The 26,671-nt window shown below is 57.2% G+C and overlaps 1 protein-coding gene across 1 annotated transcript; it reads left to right on the top strand.

The window, feature by feature from the left end:
* Positions 1–44: 44 nt before the first annotated feature.
* Positions 45–25,561, top strand: PXDC1 (PX domain containing 1; the record flags this gene model as incomplete). Its single annotated transcript, XM_079712779.1, has 5 exons — positions 45–300; positions 13,694–13,785; positions 14,203–14,320; positions 21,563–21,674; positions 25,444–25,561. The coding sequence occupies 5 exons, from the start codon at positions 45–47 to the stop codon at positions 25,559–25,561; spliced, it is 696 nt and encodes a 231-aa protein (XP_079568905.1).
* Positions 25,562–26,671: the final 1,110 nt, after the last annotated feature.

Raw genomic sequence — 26,671 nt, forward strand, 5'->3', positions numbered from 1 at the left:
GGCGGGCGCGCCCCCTGCCGGCCGGGGCATGCTCGGCCCGCGGCATGGCCTCGGCGGTGTTTGAGGGCACGTCGCTCGTGAACATGTTCGTGCGCGGCTGCTGGGTGAACGGCATCCGCCGGCTCATCGTCAGCCGGCGCGGCGACGAGGAGGAGTTCTTCGAGATCCGCACCGAGTGGTCGGACCGCAGCGTGCTCTACCTGCACCGCAGCCTGGCCGACCTGGGCCGCCTGTGGCAGCGCCTCCGCGACGCCTTCCCCGAGGACCGGCCCGAGCTGGCGCTCGCGCCGCTGCGCGAAGGTGGGCGCGGGCCCGGCCTGGGGCAGGGGGGCGGTGGGGCTCCTTTGAAGTGCAGGGAGGGGGCGCAGGGGCGGTTATTAAGCGGGGATCGCGACATCTCGGCCCCCGGCACGGGACAGGGACCCTCAGACCTCCGCCCGCCCCCGGGCGGTGAAGTGCAGTGGCGGTTGCGCAGGAGTCGGCGCACGGGGCCCGAGGCCGGCCAGACGGGCGTTCTGACCGTCCCCAAGGCGAGCCACCGGCCAGCGCCAGTGTTGGGCGGCCCCTGCGACCCCCGCCGCGGCCGCGGCTGGAGAGGCCGGGGGAACGTTTGGGAGGAGTTAAGGACAGCGTCCAGCCGGGGTCGCGTCGTGTCTGGCAGCCCCCTCCGAGGCCTCCCCCGGCAGGGCCGCGCCTCTTGTCCCCAGTGACCGACAGCCCGAGTGCGAGGTGCCACGCGGCCTCCTTCCCTCCTCGGGAGGGGCCACCAGGGTGGGTCCGCATTCGAGTTTGATGAGCCCAGAGGCCTCCTCCCGGGCCTTGTGACTTTCCTGGCTCGCAGGGACTGGGTGGCTTCCCGTTTCCTCTCCTCGGCCCACGGGCTGGCGTTTGGAGGCCGCGGAGAGGAAGCGAGAGGCCGAAGCCGAGGTGGGAGGACGGGGGCCCCCCCTGCCCCCTCCCCCACACACGCGTGACCACCTGCCCCCTCCCCCACACACGCGTGACCACCTGCCCCCTCCCCCCCACACGCGTGACCACCTGCAGCGCTGAGACTCTGGTGACACTTCCCAGCGCCTTCCTCTAAGCAGATCCCTGGGGCACTTTTGGGGGCACTTACTGAAGCTGCCCATCTGCCTGAGGTCTTGGGATAATCTCCACTCCGTCCCCCACTCCCCTCCCCGGGACAGCTCGCACCCCAGTGTGTGAATTATATGGGTAATTAGATCATTCTCATGACACATTCTGGGGCAGACGCGTCACTTGGAAGGGCTCCCAAAGCCAGCGCGTTTGCAGGCCCTGCTCGCCGGAGCCTCGCTTTGATGCTGTTCTGGAGGGAGTTTAGTATTATTTCCAGCATGGCAGCAGTTTACCTTGATCTACTGTTCGGGTGTGTGTGTTGTTATTTATCAAACGGATGCCCAAATCCGGAAAGTTTAGATGAAGGCACAGCTGTTTATTCAGTGACTTACATCCTTTCTGGAACAAGGCAGGCCATAAACAAACAGGAGTCCCTGAGAGCTGGTGGAGGGCCTGCCCTCCCCCCATACCCTCCCCCTGCCCTCCCCCATACCCTCCCCCTACCCTCCCCCTGCTCTCCCCCCATACCCTCCCCCTGCCCTCCCCTCTGCCCTCCGCCTGCCCTCCAGGTCTCACTCTGTCAGAGGACCCAGCTCAACTGTGACTCCAGGCTCCCCACTTGGCTCCGCCCCTGTAACATAGGACCTGACACTCACTTTTCTTGTGCGGATTGGAGTGCATGCTCAGTGTCCAGCAGTAGTAAGCCCTCCACAAATGTGGCTTTTGTTGTCACCCCCAGCGGCTTCTGGTGAGGGTCATAGAAGGTGGGGAGGAGGGCGGAGCTTCGGTCACCTTGGGATCTGGTGAGGAAACCACCTCACCCGGAGCAGAAGGGTTAGGGTGCGCTGTGCACACGCACGCCCTGGGCTCTGTCCCTGCGTGCAGGTTGTGCCTGGTTGGTTCTGGGTTTGTGAGGTGTCAGCGCACCGAGTGCCTCCACAGAGCGGGCCATCCGCGAGGAGACAGGAAGAGGGTGACCACCAGGGAGAAAGCAAGGCGCAGAAGGGGTATGATAGCTGCTTTCAAGTGTCTAAAGGGAGAAAAATCAGCAAGAAATGGGTATTAGGTTTGGTGGGGGACATGCAGGGCAGCAGTCAGACGAGGACCAGGTTGGGTGTGAAGGCCTCTCGAACAGCCCGCGATGGACTGTGGGAACGTCTTCTTGGCTGGAGTCCTGACCAGAGGGCCTCCTGCAAGGCCAGCTCGGCACCCCTGGAGGAGAGGAGGTGGAGGCCCGGGGCCGGAGGAGAGGCGACATGAACCCTCTGTCTGGTTCCTGGTTCTCTGCCTGGAGGCAAGCTGGCCCCTCCCCCAGCACTACCTGAGTTTGTTGTACACCCAAGGGAAGGACTTTTCCTTCCTTAGAAGGAAGGAAAGTCCAGGGAAGTTGTTTGCTAAGTAAAATACATGGCCATAATGCAAAAGAAGAGTTCACCTTATTTCCAGGTGGATTTACTATTTGAATAAACAGATCATCTGGACATACAAACCGTACACACAAAAGGCATCCAGATGTGTGTGCTGTTTTAGAGATGCCAGGTTTTCTCAGTGTAATTCCCCATCAGACCCCCTCAGTTTAAATTTATTGCATATTTCTGGGCTGGGTTACATTGGCCCGCTCATCTCTTTAAAAAGCTTTGCAAGTGTAGGTTTGAGAACTCGTGCTGGCAGCAGGCTGGTAGCTCTTGTAAATGTAGAACTGAACACCTCCAGAGGGTGGGAAAGCCTTGGGTCCGACTTGCATCTTTGATTCTGCGTGCAGTGAAGGGGATGCCGAGCCCTTTGTCTTGGTCCCTGGAGTACTGCAGTGGGAGAGTGCTTCTGTGCAGAGAGTACTTTTCCTTGATTCTGCACACACACTGGTGCTGGCCTTGGCTGTCTGTCCGTGGAACGCGTATCTTTCCTGGTGACACGTGCGCAGAGATATTTAAACCCCTGCGTGGAGTGGCGGCACGGGGCTCACTAGCCCACCTCTCTGGTCTTCTGTTTGGGCGAGGCTGCCCTCAGGGCTAGGCTTGCTTCTTCTAGCCTTTTCCTTGGCATCTTGGCCTCTCACCTTATGCTCTTCTGCGTCTGGATCTGATATACCCATCCTTCCTTTCTTGTCCCCCTGCCTGGGGGAGGGAGGTAGCTGCTTTCTGTGCATATTATCTCTGGGTGACCAAGGTGTCCCCTTCTGCGCTTTCCACACTCTGACACAGGTAGGGCCGAGTCTTTGACTTAAATCCCCTTTACATAATACTTACCATGGTTCAGGGCTCCTGACCAGATATGGCAAGGTCTCTTGCCTGTTACATCTCTCGTCTGGGAAGGTTCACACTTTAAAAGACAAGCGTGCAGAATTTCCCCAGTAACTGTTTGGGGCTCTTGGATTATTTTGATCCTTTTAAAAAAATAACACCTGTTTCAGGCCTTATGAAGTTATCACTGTAGAAACAGATTCTGTTTCCAAAGTAGTCAGGTGACCTTTGATTCCTGATTACTGTCAAATCCACACTTTGGTTTTATATTCACTCAGCAAGTCTCTACCAGATGCTTCCCCTGCACCAGCATCTTCTAGGTGCTGGGGATGCAGCAGTGAACGAAACAGACAAACCCTGCCCTCATGATTCTATAGTCGGGGTGGGGGAAACCCAATAATAAACCAGAGAAGTTAAAACAAATGTTAGACGGTTCTGCACCCTCAGAAGCAAAGAAAAGGGAGGAAGGAGAGGAGGTATGACTTGCAGGGGTGGGGAGGGGGTCACTTTCAGATGGGCTGGTCCGGGAGGGTTCAGAGGAAGTGACCTGTGAGGAGAGACCGGGAGGAAGTGGGGAGGAAGCGATGTGTGTGCCTGGGGAAGAGCTTCCAGCCAGTGGCCAGAGTAAGTGCAAAGGCCTTGGGGCCGGCATGTGCCCTGTGGCCCTGAGTCCTGGGGGGGCCGCTGTGGTTGGAGGCGAGAGAAGGGGGTGGAAGCATTGGGAGATCGGGGTAGGCAGTGGGCAGATGACGCTCAGCGTGGGGCCCTCGTGGGAGATGGAGAGCTCGGCACGGGAGCGACCTGACGTGAAGGGCGCTCTGGCTGCTGAGCCGAGCATGGCTGGAGAAGGGCCAGGGCGAGCCGGGGAGACGGGAGGCGTGAGAGGTGGTCAGACACGGACCGTCTGGGAGGCAGTGCAGGGCCTGTGGAGAGACCAGATGTGGGTGTGGGGAGCCTTGGGCGATGCAGGAAGCCCGCAGGGGGAGCTGACGGAGGGGCCCAGCTTTGAACACGGTATTTAGCGTTTTCTCCAAATAAGGCCCCTCCTTGGGATCCTGTGCATGGTGCCGGGGTAACGTCTGGTCACCCCTGTCACCGGGGACGTGGATCTGCCTGCGTCTTCATAGACCTTCTGTTAGGTGTGACATGGAGGAGCAGAAGCGGAGGCGTCCGGCGCCGACCAGAGAGGCCTGGGCGCGGGTCCGCCAGCCGGGACACGCCGCCTCCCCACGGCTCTAGGGCACAGCGCTGTGCTCCCAGGCCCTGCTCTCACGTGGATGGGGGGAAGCTCTGCGCTTCCCCGAAACAAGCGGGGGTAGATCGCCGTCTGGTCTGGGGGTGAACTGCAGAGCCCCGAGTTTCCTTTCTTAGTGAAAGTGGCTAAAAAAGAGCAGAGGCCGCCCACAGGTCGGGGCAGCAGATCAGGGGGACAGAGGCCGCCTCTGTCCGGCCTGACGGGCCCTGCAGTGGGCTGGGGTCCTGTCTTCCCCCCTCACAGCCCAGCCCCCATGCATGGCTTCCCTGGAGGGGGGGTCCTGCCCCTTCTAAGGGGGAGGGGGCAGTTTTCACTTCTCTGGGGCATTTTGGGCAATCTTTCTGATGCACAGACCTATTTTTGAATCTCTTCCATATATAGGGCTGCCGGGCTCTGCCGTCCCCCCGGGTCTGGTGCTGGCACCATCCTCCTCCTGGGAGCCGGCTGTCTCCTCTCTTCCTAAGGTTTTACGTTTCTTTCCCAGACCCGCACCCTGCTGTCGCTCAGGCTTTGTTCCGAATTCGGACTCTCCTTCCTCCGTAAGTGACGGTGTGCTCCGTAGTCCCATGGTCTCATCCGTCAGAGCTCAGGCCGTGCCATGGGCCCAGGTGACTCGGGCTAACTCCCAGTCAGAGAAGGAGCGGCCAGAAACTCACAGAGGTTGTTCATTCTGGAGCTTCTAGGCCTCGCTTACTTCCCACCAGATTTCCAAGGGGAAACTTGGTTCTGCATCTCAGCACTGGACCGGCTGGTAGCATCTGGCTGCCCTCAGGCTGGCCCCCAGGGACGCCGACCTTTTCTCTTTTTAAAACAAGTCTGGGCCTGGTGTGCCTCCACTGTGTGTGGTTGTTTTTTTTTTTTTTTTTTTGCGGTACACGGGCCTCTCACTGTTGTGGCCTCTCCCGTTGCGGAGCACAGGCTCCGGACGCGCAGGCTCAGCGGCCATGGCTCACGGGCCCAGCCGCTCCGCGGCATGTGGGATCTTCCCGGACCGGGGCACGAACCCGTGTCCCCTGCATCGGCAGGCAGACTCTCAACCACTGAGCCACCAGGGAAGCCCCACTGTGTGTTTTTATAAACACTTTTCCAAACGGCAGGAGGTGTTTCTGGTTGGGAGCTGTCAAAACTAGGGAAGACGGGCGTGCAGTGCTGTGAAAGGTGGCAGCAAAGCCTCCGAGGTACGAAGCAGGGTCGGGCCGGGGTGCCCGCTCCATGAGGCTCGGTGTGGGGCTGCAGGGCGGGGCTGCGGAGAGGCTGGCCAGGAGTGATGGGCCCCACAGGCGACCACGGGCGCCCCAGGCCCCGGCCCCTTGGTACAGGGCGTCCTGCAGGGGCAGCGGCCGTCAGCAGAGTAGATAGGGGACAGTGAGTGAGAACGTGGCGTTACCAGGGGTTGACGTTGTCCCACTGAAATCGTTTTTATTGGTGTTTTTGTTCACTTTCACTTCCTTGGGTGACAGTAGGCATCCACCAGCCCTTTCGGTCGTCACCACTGAAAAGATGGTCCCCATGTCCCTGAACTGGCCTGAGAAGCTTCCCCCACCACCCCGCCAGGCCCTGGATCCAAATCCTCCCCGTGACGGGGCCAGGGAGGGGGCTGAGGCGAAGGGCTGGGCGCCTTTCTTTTCTGGTCGGGCCTGGGCTCCCTGGAACCGTGGCAGCACAGACAAGACGTGTCCTGTGTCACATAGAAGCACAGGCCGTGTGCCGCGACGCTGTCCTCCAGGCAGGCCCCGCAGGGCCCCGCTCCTCCCGCCCCGACGTGGGTCCTGCTGCTGAGCACGACCACCCTGCTCCGTTGCCGACTTACACTGCAGGTCGTGCTGCACGTTTAAGAACAGGCACCTCCGTCGTCCTCTGCTGGTGTGTGACTTACAGTCAGTAGGAAACACGACAACAGTGTTTGGACGAGGGTGGGGGGAGGGAAGGAGCGGACGTGGGATTAAGGCTCTTACCACGGTGCCTGCGCACCACCAGGACACCCCTGCTTCCCGTAGGGGAAAATCCAGGCCCTACGAGACTGGCTGACCCGCCTGGGGACACGAGGTCACGGCTGGAGGGTCAGGGTCAGGATGTCCCGCCTGGGGACACGAGGTCACAGCGGGAGGGTCAGGGTCCGGATGTCCCGCCTGGGGACACGAGGTCACGGCTGGAGGGTCAGGGTCCGGATGTCCCTCCTGGGGACACGAGGTCAGGGCGGGAGGAGGCTGGGCTAAGCGGCCGAAAGCACCAAGCAGCAGCTCTGGGACCAGGCAGGTGAGGATGCAGTTTCGGGCTCTGTTTCCTGCACCCTCCCACGTGACTTGAGGCAGGTGGTTCAGCTCAAGCCACCGCTGCAGGCTTGATAAGATGGCAGGGGTGGCATCCGCATGGCTGGCCGCTGTGAGCGCTGAAGCCGCGACAGAGCCATGCTGGACGGGTGAGCACCACGTGAGGCGGAGCTTCTGCCCTTTGCTCTGGGTAGGCAGCGACCCCTCACCCAGAGCCCTCCCGGTGGGGGAATGGTGCCAGCCCCCAGGTGTGGCCTCCAGCCTCCCATCCTAGGGAGGTGGGGACAGCGATGGTGCCTGAGAGCCCGGGGAGTGGGTCACCCCGATACCTCAGTGGGGCCCCTACCAACCAGGCCTGGGGCTTTGCTGGTCCGGAAGTTGGGATTTGGTGCTGGGCGTGGGTCAGGCTCGGGGGCAGTTTTCCGGGGCAGATGCTTTCTGTGTATTTTCTATGAGAAATAGAGCTGCCACGGGGGCAGAGCCTGGGTGGAGAGCCGGCCCCCCTTGGCCCCCAGGGGTGTGGAAGGCTTGCCTCAGCCCTCCCACCCCGCCCCGCTCTCACCCCTGCACTGCTCCCTCCTTGGGCCTCCGGCCTGGAGAGGTTTTTCCTGGTGACACCTCCCTGCGGTCAATTTTGGCCTCGTGTCCATCATCCTGGCCAGCATGTAGGGGCAGGTCTTGTCACCCTGGTGCCCCCTTCGGGATCAAGTGCTTCCTGTTTTGAGAGCCTGGGACGGCTGGTGTTTATTCCCTAAATTCCTTCCAAGTTTTGAGACAGACTAAGGCGGAGTGAGTGACTCCTTAGCCGGGTTGAGTCTGAAGCTTAGTGAGGAATTCTGCCTGTGGTGGGAGAAGAACGAGGCGGCCGGAGGAGGAGGGACTGTGGGGGGGGATGTGGTGAGAGGCGGGCATCTCACAGGCCTGGGAAGAAGCGGAGGACAGAAGTCTTCCCGCAGCCCCTTCCCGGGGCCTCCGGACCTCTTATCTTTTTTTTTTTTTTTTTTTTTTTTGCGGTACGCGGGCCTCTCACTGCGGTGGCCTCTCCCGTTGCGGAGCACAGGCTCCGGACGCGCAGGCCCAGCGGCCATGGCTCCCGGGCCCAGCCGCTCCGCGGCATGTGGGATCCTCCCGGACCGGGGCACGAAGCCGTGTCCCCTGCATCGGCAGGCGGACTCTCAACCACTGCGCCACCAGGGAAGCCCGGACCTCTTACCTTGTCTCTGCTCGTCTCTCTCCTCCGCCTCCTTTCCCGGCCCTGCTTCTCGTCCTTGCAAAGACAGAGAGGAGATGTTCCTGTCCATCAGTGTTGCCTTGGGCATCACTGGGCCAGCGGAGGACGATGGGGGCAGGGGGACCGAGCCTTGTGTGCGGCAGGGTGGGCATGGGGGGCCGGGGGTGGGACCCCCATGGGTGGGGCCTGTGAGGTCAGAGGCGCCACGGCTTCCCGGGGAGCGAGGGCCGCATCGGGATGCTTGAGTTCAGCAGAGAAGAACCACCTTGGTTGCGCTCAAGCTCATCGCTGAGTGAGTCCCTGCTGGCTTTCTGTTGACTCCCTATTTAGAGGACGAGTATTTGCGAAGTAACCATTGAGAATTTTCCTGGAAATTTTAAAATAGTTTATTTCCAGAATTTGTATGATGCTCAGCCTTTAAAGAATACGTATCTCGTGACAGTGCCGTCCTCACCTCGCCCGAGCCGTCTGCTTCTCTGGGCTCTGCGTGGATGGACTTTTGAACCATGCCTCCTTTAGCTCAGTTGGAAAGTCCACATCACAGAAGATTTCCCTGGGGTCTGCCACGGGAGTCTCCTCTTAAGGGACGGGCATCCTCTGGGTAACGGACACTCCTTCCCAGTTGACCCGAGAAGCATCTGTCTTCACTCCCAGAATCACAGCGGCAGAAGGCGCTCAGCCAGATTCAGGCCTGAGTCTGTCCCTGGAGGCTGGGACAGTCCCCAGAGATGTTCAGTCGGAAGCCTCCACCCATGGAAGTAGGACGTGGGACCAGGTGTCTGAGGTTAGGACACTGGTCTGTGTCTGCTCTCTCAGCCAGATCTTTGTGCTGATACAGTTTGGGTTCCGAGAATGAGTCAGGTGTTTGTATTTGTAGAAAGACCTAACCCTGGAACTGACAGAAGCTCGCTTGGAGTTCTCTATTTTCAAGGGTAAACTGGTTTAGACAGAAGGGGAACCCTGGCTGCTCAAGGCTGAATTTCAACCCCCAGAGGGATGTGCAACTGACATACTGAAATGTACATAGTCGTGTTATCAATCTTACAGTTTCAGATGTTTTGACGGTTTGGGGCTATATCTGGATAAATTTCTCACATCACAAATTGTGTAAGTGAAATTTTTAAAAATTGAGATTGTATTAGTGATGATGCTTTATCAGAAATGAGAAATTTTCCTGGGGCTGTGAAGTCTTCTGAGTCAGTTTCCTTAGAACTTGGGTGTGGCGGGTGGACGCATCCCTTCCCGCCGGCCTCGCTGGACTGCGTCCCGCACCTTCCATGGACCGCTGGCGCCTCCTGCTGGCCGGCCCTGGAACGGCAGCCTCATAACCAAGGGGGGGGGTTTGAGTTTTTCTGTCCAACTGTGCAAATTTACAACCATTTTATCCGCTTGCATTTTTTAGAATCACGATCTCAGATAGTAGAACTGAGTCAAACAAGATCCCCACAGTTTTCGTTCAATCAGCAATATTTGGAATACAAAAGCTAAAAGTTCTAGATAATCCTAAATTATTGTACGTAAGCACATTTTTGAAAATGAAGTTTAAAATAGTTACTGTAAACAAGTGACATTTGGAAAAGCTCTGCCGGTCATCAAAAGCCAAAACTCTTGGGTCACAAAGGAAGAATACAGCAGGTAGAACAGAAAGCCCCCCGACTGCCTGTGCGTAGTTGGGGGTCTCCATACGCCGTCTGTCCTGGGCAGTGACACAGGCCCCAGATGTGGGCTCTGCTCACACCCCGCGCCTGGTGCTGTGTCATTTTGAGAATCGATCTAGATCTTGGGTGTTGCCAGCAGGTGTTTCGTCTTCCAGCAGTTGTGAACTTGAGAAACCTGATGGGGGCGGACCTCAGTGGGTTTTGAGACATGAAATTTTTTTTTTTTTTTTTTTTTTTTTGGTGGTACGCGGGCCTCTCACTGTTGTGGCCTCTCCCGTTGCGGAGCACAGGCTCCGGACACGCAGGCTCAGCGGCCATGGCTCACGGGCCCAGCCGCTCCGCGGCATGTGGGATCTTCCCGGATCGGGGCACGAACCTGCGTCCCCTGCATCGGCAAGCGGACTCTCAACCACTGCGCCACCAGGGAAGCCCGAGACATGAAATTTTAAAGGAAGATTTATTTCATTTCTGCACTATGGCCCCAAAGCACAGCTTTGGGTTTGTTTGTTTGTTTGTTTGAATGTTTTCCTTCCGCATTTAGTACACCTCCCTGTTTAATGGGAAACACCTTTAAAACAACTGAAGGAGGGTGATTTCCAGGCTCAGGAGAGGAGGGAAATGTGGGTGCTGGCCTTTGAAGAGGGACCAGGCCATTGGAAGCCCCGTAGCCAGTGGTGACCCCTTCCTGCCCTGATGTGGGGTGAGGGTGAGGGGCTCTGTGGGGGCCAGGTAGCCTTGGGGGCCGCCCGTAGATGGATGCCAGTTGGCCCAGCTGAATCCATAGCTTCACGAATCTCCACCTTTGATTCCCTCCCCAGGGAAGAGGTGAGCGTCCTTGTCATTCACGTGGATGGGTTTCCTTGGGGAAAAAGGAGGACGTACCGTGGGAACGCTGATCCCGATCGCCTTGGTTGTCACCCAGAAGCCGCTATGCCACGGGGAAATAAATTATGAAGAAGGGCCCCCAACCAAAAGCCAGAGCTTAAAGAACTATCCCCTGTCGCTCTGTTCTTGCAGGAGGGATTCCAGCATGTTCTTTCGCCATTGAAATGTTTTCAGCCCCTCTTGTTTTGAAGCATGTTTTCATTTCCGGAGAGCACCATTTGGCTTCTCCTCAGAAGCATAAACGCAGGCGAAAGGCAGCGATAAGGTTGCAGCTTCCACAGATAGAACCAAACCAGAGTGGGTGGCAACTCAGTGGGTTTGTTGCCACCTTGGTCTTGGGCAGCTCTCCTCTGAGGCCTGTGACCTTGAGCCTGCTGGCCGGGATCCGGCTGGGGTCAGTGACGCCGAGAAGCAAGAGATGCGGTTGGCACCTGTAAGCTGGTGGACACACACACATGATGACTTGTCCTTGACTCTGTTCTCTTGTGCAACTTTATTCCATCAACAAACGGCCAACGACCAGTGAATCCCCTGCGGGTGTCAGTGTCAGTGTCAGGCCCTGTGCTGATGGCTGACGACAGGAAGGGACCCTGGGTACCTCCTACACTCAGCTTCACAGGTGGGCTTGGGGAGGCCACTGGGCAGGGAGCAGGTCTGCTGCAGAGCGGTAAGTGCTGCAGAGGTGGGGTGGATGGAGCTCTCCCAGAGCTCAGAGCAGACCGAGTCCCGCCTGGTGGGTGGGGGGCTTCACAGAGCAGAAGGCGTGTCCCACGTGGCCTTTAAGGGATGGTGGGATTTTCCCACTCGAGCCTGGAGGTGGGGGAAGGCCAGTGGGAATGAGCTCCCCAGAGGCAGTGCTGTGTGGGCATGGGGGCCGTGTTCTGGTGGTTTGGACCCATTCCTCGGGGTTGGGATGAGGCTGTGGTAGCTGGTGAGGTTGGCGAGGCTCGGATCCTCAGGGTCTGTGCGCTGAGCCTAAACGCTTATGTGTTCCCAGAGGCCTGACCACGTACTTCTCGCCTTTCTCTGCTTCATTCTGGAAAGCAGGTCGCCAAGAAGATAGGGTTGCCAGGTAAAGTACAGGACACCAAGTAAGTTTGAGTTTCAGATAAACACTGAATAATTTTTTAGTGTGTCTATCCATGCTGTTGCATTATTCACTGTTTATCTGAAACACACCTTGAACTAGGTGTCCTGCTTTTTGCTCGCTAATTCTGGCAACCCTAAAAGAAGATCAGCATAGAGCAGAATGTGTTTATTTGACTGAATGGTACCCTTGGTGGTTATAAACCCAACCATGGGCTAAACATGCTTTACATCCTAGGAAATGGGTATAAATATGCCGTATGCATTGACCAGACAAGAGGCTGATCCTATAAATTGTCCTTACGGAATACAAAAACACAACTACTGTGTCATAAACTCGAGTGATTTAACACCAGTGTGCTAGATGTAATAAAAGTTGAAACATGACAGTAGTTTTGCTTGTCTTAGAATAAAGCAGCTTTTTGTGGGGATGATTTACATAATTGTCCTGTCTCTAAAAACAACTTTTCAGAGGATTTTTCAGTGTCCCTCTTTTCCTCTGTGGACTTGTCCATAGCAAGCAAGAGGTCACAGAGGGGTGTGTGTGCGTGTCTGCGTGTGTGCTTGTGTGTGTGTGTAATCCTAAACAAGAAACTCAGGGCTGAGACTCTGGCACCCTGGTGTTTTCCTTCTCCCTTCTCGCCGCCCCCAGCCTGCAGGGTGGTGGGTAGGTCAGGCAGCCTAGGTGAGAGGGGAGGAGGTGGCCCGGGCCCCTCTCTCCGGCGATGGCTGGGGAGTCGTGCTGAGGTTGCCAGCCCGGGCTGTGTGGACTGAGGCTTGGGGTCTTTGGCTGGCTGCCTGGGCCCGTGTGGCTTGAGGTGGGGTGGGCAGGACCAGATAGCCCACCGAGAAGCAGGCCCCCAGGTGGCCAGGTGAAGGTGCACCCAGCCTGTGCTCCAGGAAGTCCAGGGACTGACTCCTGGCCTTGACTGGACGTTCCTGACCCCAGCTAACGCGAGGGACGCCCTGCTCAGCCCAGGCCTTCAGAAGAGTCCTCGCCCTATGTCTCGGGCGCCCCTGGTTTCCATGGACCACGTGTTCTGGGGCCTCCTAATTTCAATCACGTAGTTTAGGAGGTTAATCTTAACACTATGTGGACTTGGTGAGCTGCCTGCAAAATGAACAAGCCTTTCGCCTGTAAAACAAAACCAGAACTTCTGAAAACTGGGATTCAGTGACTGCAAATAGTTCTGGGATTTCAGCCTCTGTGGTTTGGTCGTAGCTCACCGGGACCAACATCCTGGGGCACGTGAAATGTCCTTGGGAATCTGACTTGCTCCATCCCTGGGAAGCTGATGTGTAGAAGCTGTGCCGGGAAGGTCTGCGCTCTGCGCTGCTCAGAGGACGATGGAAACGCACCCCGAGTCTCTGTGCCACTAACTCTTGTGCTTTAGAGACAGAATACTGCGCTTTTTAGTAGCCAGTCGAGACTTCCGGTAACCGGAACGAGGGTAGAAGCCGATTCCTGGAAAGTGCTGTGAGTCATGCCCACGCTGGTTTTCTCTGGGTAAAGATGTGATTTTTTCCCTTCCAAAGCCAGTATCTAAATGACTTGTCTAAACATAGGCTCCGTTTCCACGGGGCCTGTGGTCATCTCAGCTGTGTCACTGGGGTCTGGTGGGTCCAGCCTCCCCCAGCTACGGCCACCGCGCTGGCAGGGGCTGAACTGTGGCCTTGTCCAGGGTGCGGCTGGAGAGTCCCGCTTGGAGACGCCTCTGATGGTGTCTCTGTGGCTTTCAGACGGACAGCGCCCACTGCAGCACACACGTTAATCACTCGTTGCGTCGCTGAAACTTAAAACGAGGTTGAGAGCCAGGCTTTCAGGGCTGGGCTGCACCCACGTGAGGCCGAGTAAACTTCCCAGATGTCTTTCGTGGAGGGTGATGCCAGGGAGGCGTCCCCATTGCGGGGTGCCTGTTGTTCTGTATTTAATTCGGGAGCACACTTCTTGGTGTGTTTTTCTAATGGAGGCATTTCTGTCTCAATCCCAGGGCTGGTCGCCATAAAGGATGCCCATGACATCGAGACCAGGCTTAACGAAGTGGAGAAGCTGCTCAAGGCCGTCATCAGCATGCCACGCAAGGTGGGTGCGCAAGGTGGGCGTGCAAGGTGGGTGCGGGCGGACGGGCGGGGCCGGGGTGTGCTTCCTGGAAGTGTCAGGTGGGGTTAGGTGTAAGCCCAGGGAAGGAAGGCTCCTTGGGCTCTGGGGGCTCCGGTGCTTTCTCCCTGGGGAGGAAGCGGAAGTGACGGGCTCGCGGTTTACTGGAAAGTGAGGGGAGATGGACGTGCGTGAACTCTGGTGCGGACCAGGCGCGAACTGTTCCCACTGTCCCCATCCTGTCCGTCCCTGGGCCTTGAGCCACCTGAGCACCTGACAGGTGAGTGGGGAGGCGGCCCCGTCCACGCTCAGTCCCGCAGTCTGAGCAGTGCGGGGCCACCAGTGTCAGACGGGCTGCCTTGCGGGAGGAAAATGTATAGGAATGAACGTGTTTCTTCCCAGTATTCCAGGTCAGAAGTTGTGCTCACCTTCTTTGAAAGATCTCCCCTGGATCAGGTGTTAAAAAATGACAACGTCCATAAAATTCAACCCAGCTTTCAAAGTCCGGTGAAAATATCAGGTGAGAGCCACAGGGCCACCAGAAACCTTCCCAGCCCACTGTCCACGTGCCGGACACACCTCCCCACCTTGGGATCCAGGAAGACAGCCCAACAGAAGGGCGGAAGCAGCAGGGGAGGGGCCGTTTCCCGATTGTTATGGAAGTGTGTGTTTCTACCTACTGACCTGCGGTTTACACCCTTCCTACCTCCAAAGCGAGCTATCTGGCATATAAATTGGAACGTACTTAAATAGTCTATGAAGAAAGCATCAGTGAAGCTTTTTTTTTTTTTTTTTTTTGCGGTACGTGGGCCTCTCACTGTTGTGGCCTCTCCCGTTGCGGAGCACAGACTCCGGACGCGCAGGCTCAGCAGCCATGGCTCATGGGCCTAGCTGCTCCGCGGTGTGTGGGATCTTCCCGGACCGGGGCACGAACCTGCATCCCCTGCATCAGCAGGCAGACTCTCAACCACTGCACCACCAGGGAAGCCCTCAGTGAGGCATTTTGAAGTGAATTACTAGAATGCGTCATCCAGCCTGCAAAAATAAGAATTCACCTAGTGCAACACTGACTTGGTTCTTGGCTTTAGGGCGGGGGGACAGAAAGGGACACACGGTGTAGGTCTCCTTAGCGTGGATGCTGGGTTGAGCCTTCTGGCAAATGTCAGCAGCGCTAAGAGGGGATGGTCAGCCGTCCTGCGGGTCAGAGGGGAGCGAGGGAAGCCTGGGTTCAGCCCGGTGGCCGCTTCCTCAGATCTGGGCCGCACGTGTTGCTACAACACTAGGCTCTGTCCTTGCAGTGCTGTTGGCAAGGCCTGTGAGGGGCATTTTGTGGGAGAAGAGGTCTGTCCTGGAAGTCTCAGGTACCAGGCTTCCCCAGGCAACTTGTCTGGCCTGAGTGAGGTTGTGTGGGCGTTTGCCGGGCGCAGAGGGGATACAGCTCGGCCAGCGGTGACATCCCACAGGGCACCTTGATGTGAGGGGAGGCGGGGGTGTCCAGCACTTGAGTTCTGAGTGGAAGGAAGGAAAGAGGAGGGAGTGGAGGAGGGGGACTCAGAGGGAGGTGATGGGGAAGCATCAGCAGGTGAGGGGACCTGAGCCCAGAGCCATGGCCTGAAAAGGAACTGGGTCCCAGTGATGGGAAGACGGAGGGGGCACATGGGGGTGACGGCTGACGCCACTGGTATAGAAGTGTCCTTACTGAGTGATGCACCACGGCACGGATGAGATTCCTTAATTGTGTGCTAGGGCGAGGCGGGCAGGGCTGGCAGGTTCTGGGAACCCAGGACGGAAAAGTTACTTCTTGCTCTGACCGTGTGTGAGCAGGACAGGGTCCAGCCTGGGTTTGCGTGTCTGCCACTCTTGTCACCTTCCCAGGAGAGCTTCGTGTGTGTCCTTAGGAAGATGAGCAGGGGGCTGGGGGCCTCTTCTTAGCTAACACCTAGCGTCCAGAACCTTCTCTACAGGAGAGTGAAAATGGCAGTCAGCCCTCCTGACCGGATGTCTGGGGACCCCAGTGTCCAAGGCTCAGAGAGGCTTCAGGGCGTGTCAGGCTCCGTGTGCTGTCACCTGGAGCGTGGGCACCTCTGTCCTTTAGTCTTGCACGGAAGAGCCCCAGCACTGGCATCTCCATTTTGCTTTATTTCTTTCTGTTTTGAGCCAACAGGAGAACCGAGAGCCTTTCAGGGCCTGGGGTCGGTGGCAGGCAGCAGGTTGACCCCAAAGGCCCCAGGGCGTAAGAGGGACAGGCCGGCGCTGCATGCAGGTGCTTCTGATGGCGACAACCTGGCGTCCCCGGCCCCTGTCTTAGTGCCTTGTCTTTATTGCTGATTCGGATAAACGCACGACCCAGGTTTACCCCAAAGCGCCGAAAGGAAGGAGACAGGATTGAATAGGGGTAGCGCTGGGGTCCCACGTCGAGGTTTTAACCACGTTCTTGTGTTGTTTCGAGGACTGAGGACAGAGGTTTGGGGTCCCTCCTGCCCACGAGCTCAGGAGGCCTGGCACGCATGTCTGGGAAGGCAGGGCCTTGGCCTCCCCGTGCAGGCCGGGAGCCTGGGTCCTGGGGACATCGCAGTGGGGGAGTCACTGCAGTCACTGCGGCTCAGCACGGAACACTTTGTGACACAGGGCTGCCTGACAGTGGGCTTGGGAAACAGCTATTGCGAGTCAGCTGCAGAGAGCCTGAAGCCTTGTGCCAAGACCACGGCCTGAAGGCAGCCCTGTGCGGGAAGCTGGCGGGGTCGCCCCTTCTGGAGCTGAGGCTCTCCCATGCCTGGGGGTCCCTCTTCCTCGTCCGCTCTCATCGCTGGCCCTTCCTCTGCCCGAGAGCGTGGCTGGGCGGGGGAGCTCCCACGCATGGCATGTGAGACGTGCTTTTGTTGTCCTCTGAGCGAGGAAGTAAGTGTGCTGAGACAAGGGTGTGGCAAATTCAGAAAAACTTCTCACGAAAACTGTTCCTTACAGTAGCCCTGCCGGCCCCAGAGGGCCTGGTCCCATGTGGGCAGCCCTGCTCGTCAGTCTGGGCCCACATTTGCGCTGCGTATGGACCTGGGAGTCCCCGGGCGCTGGGCCTCAGGACCCGGAGAGCCAGGCGCCCCGAGGGCCGCGCCTCCAGCATCCCAGCCTTTCCCCGGGGTGTGTCCTCAGCACCGACATCGGCCGCCCGGACCTGACTTCCTGGCTCATTCATTTAGGGATTTCCTGTCATCCCGGGCATGTCAGGCTGTGGTCACTCTGGCTTTCCACGTCACCGTCGACCCCTCTGGTCCAGGCCCTGGGCCTCCTGCTGGCTGGGCCCTGTCTCCTCCCCCCCACAAGCCCTGCCCGTCCACGTCCACTCCTGTCCAGCTAAATTCCACTCGTGCATGGAAACGGCCGTGCCCGCTGTCACCCCTCTCCCAGACTTCTCAGCACCCTCTCAAGCCTCTGATGTGGCATCCTGGGAGGTGGTGCCCTGGCGGACAGCCCTGACGTTGGCCCACTCTCAGGCCTCCTGCAGTGACCTCTAGGTTGACCGGCTAGGGGTCAGGAACTCCACTAGATGGCGCCAGGCGCCCATGGTGTGAGAACCAGCCGCCCCCGGGGCCAGGATTCCGCAGTGCTCTGGCCTCTTAGGTGATGCTTTGGACCAATGCAACCTTAAACATTCTTCATCCGTGTTAATCTAAAAGTTTATTTCCGAGTGTAGGAAAACTTAAATTTAGTTTTCTACACCATGGCTGTGTTTGTGCAGCTTAAAAGAAAGCATACACCTCAGCCTTGGTCTGGCTGCTTGGATTAATTGATATTGGCCTCAAAAATCATAGTACGCAGGTTTGGGAAGGCTGGAAATATAATTTCATTTTCTAGTAACCAGGCATCTGTACAGTCGCAACCTTAATTTTCACCACACGGGGAGAGTCCTGGTCTCCAATTAATGAAACGACATGGCTTTGGGTTTTGTTCGTTGCTAGAGACATTGAAAGTAGACTAGGAAAGGGAATCAGAGAGCGTGTGAATGCTTTCAGGGCTGAGACTGTCCACAGAAAAAAAAGAATAGATGAATTAATGAACTGAGTTATGGTGGCATATGGGGCATGTGAAGACAGGGCTGCAAGTAAAAAAATAGCAAATCACCACCAGCCGGACACTGGTCATCGTTGCAGGAATGTTCACTGGTAGATGCTGAGATTAGTGGGTGAAAGTTTGAGGAGAAGCAGGATTTGCACTTGCATCTCCACCAGGATAGTTCTTAACTACAAAGAGAGAGATGATATCCTCATTTTGGAGAAAACCTCCTGACCCGAGAGATCCAGACGACATCCCAGGAATAAGTAAGGCCCGTGGGCATCACACTCCTGATCTGATGCCCAAGGGAAGGCAGCGTCCCTGCAGGTTCCTGCCAGACCGTCCACCTCTGTCCAAGCATGGAAACACCAGGCAAATTGAGGCACAGTCAACGGAAGACTCACCAGTCTGCGTCCCAAGTGTTGCAGCCAGGAGAGATGAGGCAAGACCCAGGCCCTCGAGGCCATCAGGGGTCATAGGAGGCTGAACCACCGCATCTTCCTGCCCCGAGGGATCCAGGCCAGGCCCAGAACAGACAGAGGGACATGGGTGAAACTCAAGTGCAGGAGGTTTTAGTTTAGAGTATTGTTCAGATGTTCATTTCCTGGATTTGCTTGTCGTCCCATGGTTATGTGTAAAATGTTAACCAAAGGACGAGCTGCTGAGCAATCTGTGAAAGCTCTATACTGTTTTTGCAACTTTTCCGTAATTCTAAAATTAGCTCCAAAAAAGTTTTAAGAAATAAGAAATGGCAAAGCAGGACTCTTCTTCATGTGAAAAAAATTCTGTATGCAAAAAAATGGCTTGTAAAGGAACTATTTCATGGAACTGGCCATGTATGTGATTAAAGTCATTAAATGGACCAGTGATTTTGGCTGTAGGTACTAAGCTGACTTCTAAGAAATTCCCATTTTCAGGATATTTGAAGGTAGGCTTCAGATGCTGAAGTTTTTCAGTAAGCGTAACGTTTCCTTTGGTGCTTTTTATTTGGGTGACCCAACAGACATGAGGACATTTGGAACGATAGCAATAACTCCCATTTATGAGCCCCAGCATTGGTTAGATTCTTTATAAAGACCATCTCGTTTAATCCACACCTGTGCCCCTTAGGATAGCTGGATACTGTTATTCCCCTTTTACAGACTAAAACGCTAAGCAAGGAGTAACCTGCTTCCCACGCTTAAGTGGCAGAAGTGGAGTTTCCCGGAGGGCCCAGCTGGCCTTGCAGACAATTGGCTTCTCTGCACAGACAATTAAGGAAGGATTTGTAACAAATTTGTTTTGGGGGCTGGTTCCATTTTCTAGATTCCACTTTCTAGAGCTCCAAATCTCACATTTAAGAAAGATTAGGAAGTTCCTATACAAGGTGACTCCTGGCAACATTCACAAATGTTTTGCTGCACTGACGTTTGTTTTCACTTGTAGGGTCCTCCCCTCCAAATTCCCTTGGGAGGCGGTGGGAGGGAGGATCTGGGGGCTGTCAGCTGGCTGTCCTGAGGTCCCTGAGGTTTTATGTGCTTCCTGGGACAGGTTGGAGTCAGTTAATAAAAGCAGTAAAGCAAGTGGTTCTGTGCTGTTGTGCGTTTTAAATTGTGACGCAGGGGCATCTTAATCTCTCTTGTCGGGGTGTCGTCCTCTGCAGCGTCTGTCTCCTCACTCAGGCTTTGGTCAACATCTTCGTGCTCTTTTTGCACCTGGTGGTGTAGTTGACCCCAGAGGTCCCAAGCACTGACTTTTCCCTGGTTTTCAGCTCCTTCTCATGACTTATGGGCTGTCCGAGGCGGGTGGGCTCTGGGTGGGCTCAGCCGGGGAGAGGAGGTCGGGAAAGAGCCACGTGCTAATGCCACGTGGAGTGTGACCGACCTCGAAAGGCCAGTGAAACGAGTGCTGTCACTTCTCCAGAAAGTCAATTGGAAATTTTAGCAATTACTTGGCAAATCCGATGGATGGATAGTCATTTTATCCTGGGGGGCAGAGGTAAGGAGGAAATCTACTTTTTTTTCTTCTTTTTTTTTGTGTAGTTTCCCTAAGTGTCTTCATATGGAGGGAAATTCAAAGAACTGAGAATCAAATACCCAGAAAGATGAAAAGTAAATAGGAAGTTACAATTTCACTTATTAAAGAAAAGCACATCTGTACATGGGGATAAAATAATCTAAATTATGGAAAGATGTAAGAAATAAAACAATCCCACAAACAACAATAGCATCAGATGCCCAATAAGACGGGGCAGCACTGGACATCCTTGTGGCCTGTGCCAGGGCCAGAGGAAGGGCTATTCTGAGCTGTTTCCGTGCATCAGGCCCTGAGTGGGAAGATGATGATCATTGGATTTGAGAACCCGGCAGGAGTTTCGAGTCTGTTTGAAGCACGTTTTTAAGGTGAGGTAAGTGAAGGCCCTGATTTGATGGGACAAACAAGGCCCCGAGCGCAGAGCTTGATGACCAGGGGCTGAGGTTGGGGATGAGCCAGCACGTGGGGAGCTGGAGCCCTGGTGACCCCCCAGGTCTATCCTTGGAGAGTCTGTGATCCACTGAGGGAAGGGAAGGACACACAGTTCCCAGGAAGTGTCAACAAGAGCTTCCCCAGGTCGGAGAAGGGAGTCAAGTGCACTTATGTTTAAATGGACCAGATGACGTGATGGAGCCTGGGAGCTAATAGGCTCTTAGAGTTGGAAGGGTCCTTGGAGAGCCTCCAGGACAATTTTGAAATTTCCAGTTAGGACACTGCGTCCAGTGTCTCGGGGTTCCTTGCTGGGCTGCGCCGTGGAGTCCCAGCTCCCAGGCCGGTGCTGTTTCAGCTGCCCACGCCTCTGCAAACACACACACACAACCCCGCCACCACCGATGCTCGGGCTTCCCCATCCCCGCTCCCCTTCTAGAGCTGGGTGAGCACCAGACTTTGCACTTGGAATCTAACTGCACAGCCATTGTAGACACACAAAGACGATCTCTTTGTTGCCCTTTTAAAATTACCACAAGGGCTTCCCTGGTGGCGCAGTGGTTGAGAGTCCACCTGCCGATGCAGGGGACACGGGTTCGTGCCCCGGTCTGGGAAGATCCCACATGCCGCGGAGCGGCTGGGCCCGTGAGCCATGGCCGCTGAGCCTGCGCGTCCGGAGCCTGTGCTCCGCAACGGGAGAGGCCACAACAGTGAGAGGCCCGCGTACTGCAAAAAAAAATAATAATAAAAATAAATAAAAAATAAAGTTACCCCAAATTGTGCTTGTTGGTGAGAAGCCAGTTTATATATAGGATTATATAAAGTAAAAGGTGAAGTCACCCATTTGGTTGAAAATGCACAGGGATTGCGCTGGATCCTCACGGCGACCCTGGGCCATGTTATCCTCACCTGAGACACAGGTGAGAGCTTAGAGAGATCGGGGGACCTGGGCAGAGCTCACGTTGTGTGCAGTCGTCTTGGCCTGAAACCCATCCTTGTTCTGCTCCAGCTTCAAACCCACAGGGCAGGCACGTGGCGAGAGCGCTCGGACTGCCAGAGCGCCTTTCTGCGGCGGGAGAGAGGCCCCTCTTGACTGGTGTCGGGTCAGCAGGTGTGGCCCCTGAGTCTGGGTGGCGGAGCGTTCTCTAAAGTGTGGGGAAGGAGGGAGCACAGTAGGAGGAGGGGGATGTGGGGAGATCAGTGTGAGCCCCGACTTCAAAACTTCAAAATCGGATCCCCTTCTGAATATTTCCCTCACTGCTTTCACTTTCAGAAATCATGAGGTCCAATGGATTTTGCTTAGCAAATACCGAAACAATCGTTATTGACCACAGTATACCCAACGGAAAAGACCAGCACGCAGCTGTGGACCCCTCGGAGCACCTGTAAGTGCACTGATTCGAGTGTCATTTTATTTTATTTTTTTTTTGCGGTACGCGGGCCTCTCACTGCTGTGGCCTCTCCCGCTGCGGAGCACAGGCTCCGGACGCGCAGGCTCAGCGGCCATGGCTCACGGGCCCAGGCGCTCCGCGGCATGTGGGATCCTCCCGGACCGGGGCACGAACCCGCGTCCCCTGCATCGGCAGGCGGACTCTCAACCACTGCGCCACCAGGGAAGCCCTTGAGTGTCATTTTACACACGAGGTCCCGAGCCGTCAGCCCGGGCCAGGTTCCCCACCCACTCGGGGCTCTAGGAAGGGGACAGAGTGTGACCATGCGGCTGGCAGTGGGGAGGGGGGACATTCAGGAGGAGTTGCCTGGCTTCACGTCTGGGCTGTGCTGGGCCCTGGAGGGTCCGGGGCCGCAAGCCTCCTCGTGGGGCCCTAGTCTCCTGGCGGGGGGGCGTCAGCTGCATGTTGGCCTCTCGTCGCCTCCCAGGTGGCTTCTGTGTGGCTCACGGGCCTGCCCTGTGCGGAGGGCTTAGAGAAGGCGGGCAGCTAAAGACCCCCTGCCCTCCGTCCTTCCTTCCTCGGGTGATAGAACTTGGACCGTGATGGGGGCTCTAGGAAAGCCACCTTGGGTGCCGCCAGCCGTCTCGGGATTATCGGGCAGGACCTGGCTCTGGTGACTGTCAAGGCCACGCCCGGGGCTCTCCCTGCTCAGGAGCTCAGGGAGTTCGTTCCCGTCTCCTGGCTCCTGTTCTCTCCGGGTGGGACCGCTGTGCTCGCGCAGGGTCTCCTGAAGGCTCAGGTGACGAGCGTGGACGCCTGACACTGGGACCCCCAGGCAGCTCTGGAAGCTCAGGGTCTCCCGCGGGCACTTGACCGGCACAAGCCCGGAACCAGGGGGCCTCTCAGAGTCCGGGGGTCCCTCCGCACTCCATCAGCCCCATGTGAAAGCGGACCAGGACTGACCCAACTGCTGCCATGCCTCGCGCTCAGCCGGGACCACGCATATAGTACGCACCGTGTGTGCACAGACAGCTCCCAGCCCGAGGGTCCCCCGAGCCAACTTGGAGCTGGCATCGTGGGTCCGAGGCTGACGTGGATTACACGGTGACGGAAGGAGGGCCTGCTTCATGGGAGGAGCTTCTGGCCGGGCTTGTCCTGGTGGAGTGGTTGGTGGGCCACCAGGGGCTGCAGGGTCCTGGCTCTGGCTCTGCAAGGGTCCCAGGGACCCTTTCTGTCTCTGAGAGGCCCCGAGAGGCCCTCTGACCCTGGCATGAGGCCAGCTCTGAGAAGGAAGTTCAACCATGGATCGTTTTGGAGGAGAAGCATGGAGAGAAAGCAAGGTCTGTAATGTAACTTTTCCAGCCAGCTCGGGGCTCTGCGTGGACAGGGCGACCCATCCTCAACCTGCAGCGCCGGGCTGGTGGGAGAGAAAGATCGCGGGGAAACGTCTGCGATCCCAGGATAGCTTAACAAGGAGATGTCGGCCTCTGAGCGGCCCGGGAGCATCTCCAGGGAACTTGGGCTTGCCGGGCATTTCTCCAGGTGCCTGACCTCGTGCAACCCTGCAGTGATGGTCTGCTGCCGTCTGTCTCGGGAGGGTCTGTCTGAACGCTCCAGGGGCCAGGAGGTCACAGAGAGAAGGCTCTCCCCTCAGTGGTCCTCGACAGCGACTGTGTGGCCCCAAGGCTGTGGATCAACGCTGCCGGGCCTGCTGTTAGGACCTGTTGGTCCCCACACTGTCCCTGGGGGAGAGTAGCTACAGTACTCAGACCAGAGACCCCCCTGCACTCAGGGACCAAGCGTGTGTGCCTGGTGGGGACGTGTGTGAGAGCGGGATGGCTGGGCCTCTGCCTCGTGACCACCCCGGTTGGCTGGAGGGGTTGCCAGGCTCCGGGAGATTCTGCCCAGGCCTGGGGCGAGCCCTGACCCTGTCTGCACTGGTTAGAAGCAGGGGGTTTTCCAGGCCTGCTGAGGACCACGGGGGCTGATGAGGACCCCGGACTCTACTGAGCATCCCAGGTCCACTTCCTTCCCCAGTTCTCAGGGGATCTGAGGGCAGGAGGGGTCGCAGGGGCAGGAAGCTGCTGGGCAGGGCTGTGTCGTGGCCGCCACCGGGCCCGTCCCTCGCCTGCCCAGAGCCTTTCCCTGCACCTAAGGGCCCCCTCTTGGCCTCACTGCCTGCACGGACGCAGGGCTCCACGCATCTCCACACACGCCCGTCAGCATGGACTTAGAGGGAAACCCACCTCCATGCCTTTCCTGTCTGATCTCGAAGCTGCCATCGCCGCCTCCTCCGCTTCTCCCTTGCAACTTAGAGGCAGCAGGCCTCCCTGGGACCCCGTCCACCCCACATGCCCCGGATGCTGGGGAGGTTGGTGGGGCACCTCTCCGCCCTCCCCCTCCCCCATCCCGGCTGGCTCCCCAGCCAGTGTAGCCAAGCCGGCGGCTTTGTGGTTTGGACGCCTTGTGCCCTGCCCGTCGCTGCCCGGCTTTCCGCTGTAGTTGAACTCCTGTGAGGTCTCAGTCACCGGGAGTCAGAGCAGGGACAATGTGGACAGTGTGCTCGGTGGCCCCAGGCCCTCTCCGCTGCCCTGGGCAGGGCCTGCATCCGCCCGCCTCTGCCACTCCCCTTTGTTTGGACTGGTTCTTAGCTGGGGAACAACGGAAAAGGTACAGGCAGCATCTGTTTCCCTTCCTGGGGAGAAGGTCCTCCGTGCACTGTTTTCTCTGTGAAGCATCTTTTAAAATTTGTCGTCCTTTTTTTCCAGCTTAAGCAAGTGTGCTTAAGCCGAGACTGGGTTAGGCAGGGCGTGGAAATGGTTTCCATTCCTGGGGAATCCACGTTGAGAGGGTATTCAGGTCACCTCACATTTGGAGCACAAATCCTTCCTTGAGCCCTTCCCGTGCCCCATGTAATGCCCCACATTGAATGCAGGGCCCAAATGCAGGGCCCCTCCCTCCGCTAACCTCCTCTGCCCTCACCCAGCTCCTCCCTGGACTCCTCCTGCCTCCTTGGTCGTGTGTGCAAGTGGCCCAGGAAGCAGTCAGGCTTGGAGCTGGGACCACACGGCCTTCTTTACCCGTCTTTGCCATGGTCCACCGGCCCAGCACATGGCAGGTTCCTGTGCCTGGTCCACTCTGTGTCCCCAGCGCCTGACCCAGAATAATCCCCAGATGGAGAGAGAAATACTCACTGAGTGAGTGGATGGATGGATGGATGAATGGATAGATGGGTGGATGGATGGATGGATGGACGGATGGATGGATGGATGGATGGACGGATGGATGGGTGGATGGATGGATGGATTGATGCATAAATGGATGGATGGATGGATGGATGGATGGATGGACGGATGGATGGGTGGCTGGCTGGATGGACTGATGCATAAATGGATGGATGGTTGGATGGATGGATGGATGGCTGGCAGGCTGGCTGGATGGATGGACGGATGGATGGATGGATGGATGGATAGATGCCTCAATATTGGTCAGTGAGAGTAAATCACAGTCTCTAAGGCAGTGAAAACCAAAGCTGTGATGGCTCTGGAGTCGGGCCCATGTGACTGATCAATTTGCAGTCACGGTTCCTTCCACACTCTCTCCACACGCAGCCTGGTGGTGGATGGGCCGGTGTCATGGAGAGCCCTTCCGTGCTGTTTGATCCAAAGACCCTCCTGCCAGTGACCGTCTGCCCTTTGTCCACTTCAGCGGGGCTGGGGGCCAGCGAGCCAGCCCTGGCCTCACCTCTGCTTTCCCGTTTCAGGTTTGAGAACGGCGGTGAGTTTGCCTCCGAGCTGGAGGATGGGGATGACCCAGCAGCTTATGTCACCAACCTGTCCTATTACCACCTGGTGCCTTTCGAGACGGACATTCTGGACTGAGTCTCCACGGGGCCCCTCCTCCCCCAGCCGGTGACCGTGGCTCCGCTGAAGTCCATCATGCCAGGGACCAGGCCTACCCAGCCGCCCGCGCCCACGGAGACCCTCAGTCTCCGACAGCCAGGAGTCGGGTTACGGGGGTCCGGTGCCCCTGCTGCTTTTAGGGGTCTTCCTGGCCCGTGTATGCATCCCTGGGACACGCCCCCTCCACGCCTGGAGGGGCCACAAGTGCCTGCAGGACATCCCGGGCCGGGTCTAGACACCGGCTCCTCCCCCCACGTTTCCTCCCTCCACAAGCGCACAGAACGTTCTGCGTCGCATCTCGGTGAGTCACCAAGTCCTGGACAGCACAGGCGGGTGTGTTCTGTCATCCGGATTTCCCTGGAAACCAGGACGTGCAGCTTCCATTCCTGTTTTTTATCTTCTATCCAGAAACTGGGGGCTTCATGCCAGCCAAGGGAGTGTTTGCGGAAGGTTGGTCGTGAACGGGGTTTTGGCCGCGGGCACAGGGGGACCACTGACTGGTGCCCATGTGATGAACTCTGAGTGGTGACGATTCTCCCGAGAGGAAGGAGTCCCCACCTGGGGACACCCCACCCCACGAGGGGTGACAGTGCAGTGACCCCTGGGCGGCCGAGGGTCCCCCTTCCTGCTGGTCGCCAAGATCTCAGTGACACACTTGCCATATCAGCCTGAGCGGATGGGGATCAGGGGGTCACCGAGCGCCCCCGACGCGTCTCCCTTGGCCTTCGGGGTGGGGGGTCTGTGCTCTTCGTGTCCGTCGCTTCACAGAGAATACTAACGACCAGAATCTCTTGTGTAAATAATAGTAAATTATTGAGAATCCTAATTCTTTTACACAGTCTGTTTTTTAATCTATTTTAATTAAATAAAACACATTACTCTACTTTTATTGGTTTAAGGTGTGGCTCTTGTTACGCCTCCCTCGCACGCTGCGCCTCCGGGCTGCCCCCAGCGCTCCCGTCTCATTGTCCTTTAGGAAATGTGCTGTTCTCACCCTGGGGAATGATCTGTCCAAACTGGAAAGTAAACAGAGTGTTCTCTTGAGTTAGGGCTTCCCCTTTCTCCATGTTCCGTGCTGGCAGCCACGGG

The sequence above is a fragment of the Hyperoodon ampullatus genome (assembly GCF_949752795.1).
Source record: "Hyperoodon ampullatus genome assembly, chromosome: 10".
Taxonomy (NCBI): domain Eukaryota; kingdom Metazoa; phylum Chordata; class Mammalia; order Artiodactyla; family Ziphiidae; genus Hyperoodon; species Hyperoodon ampullatus.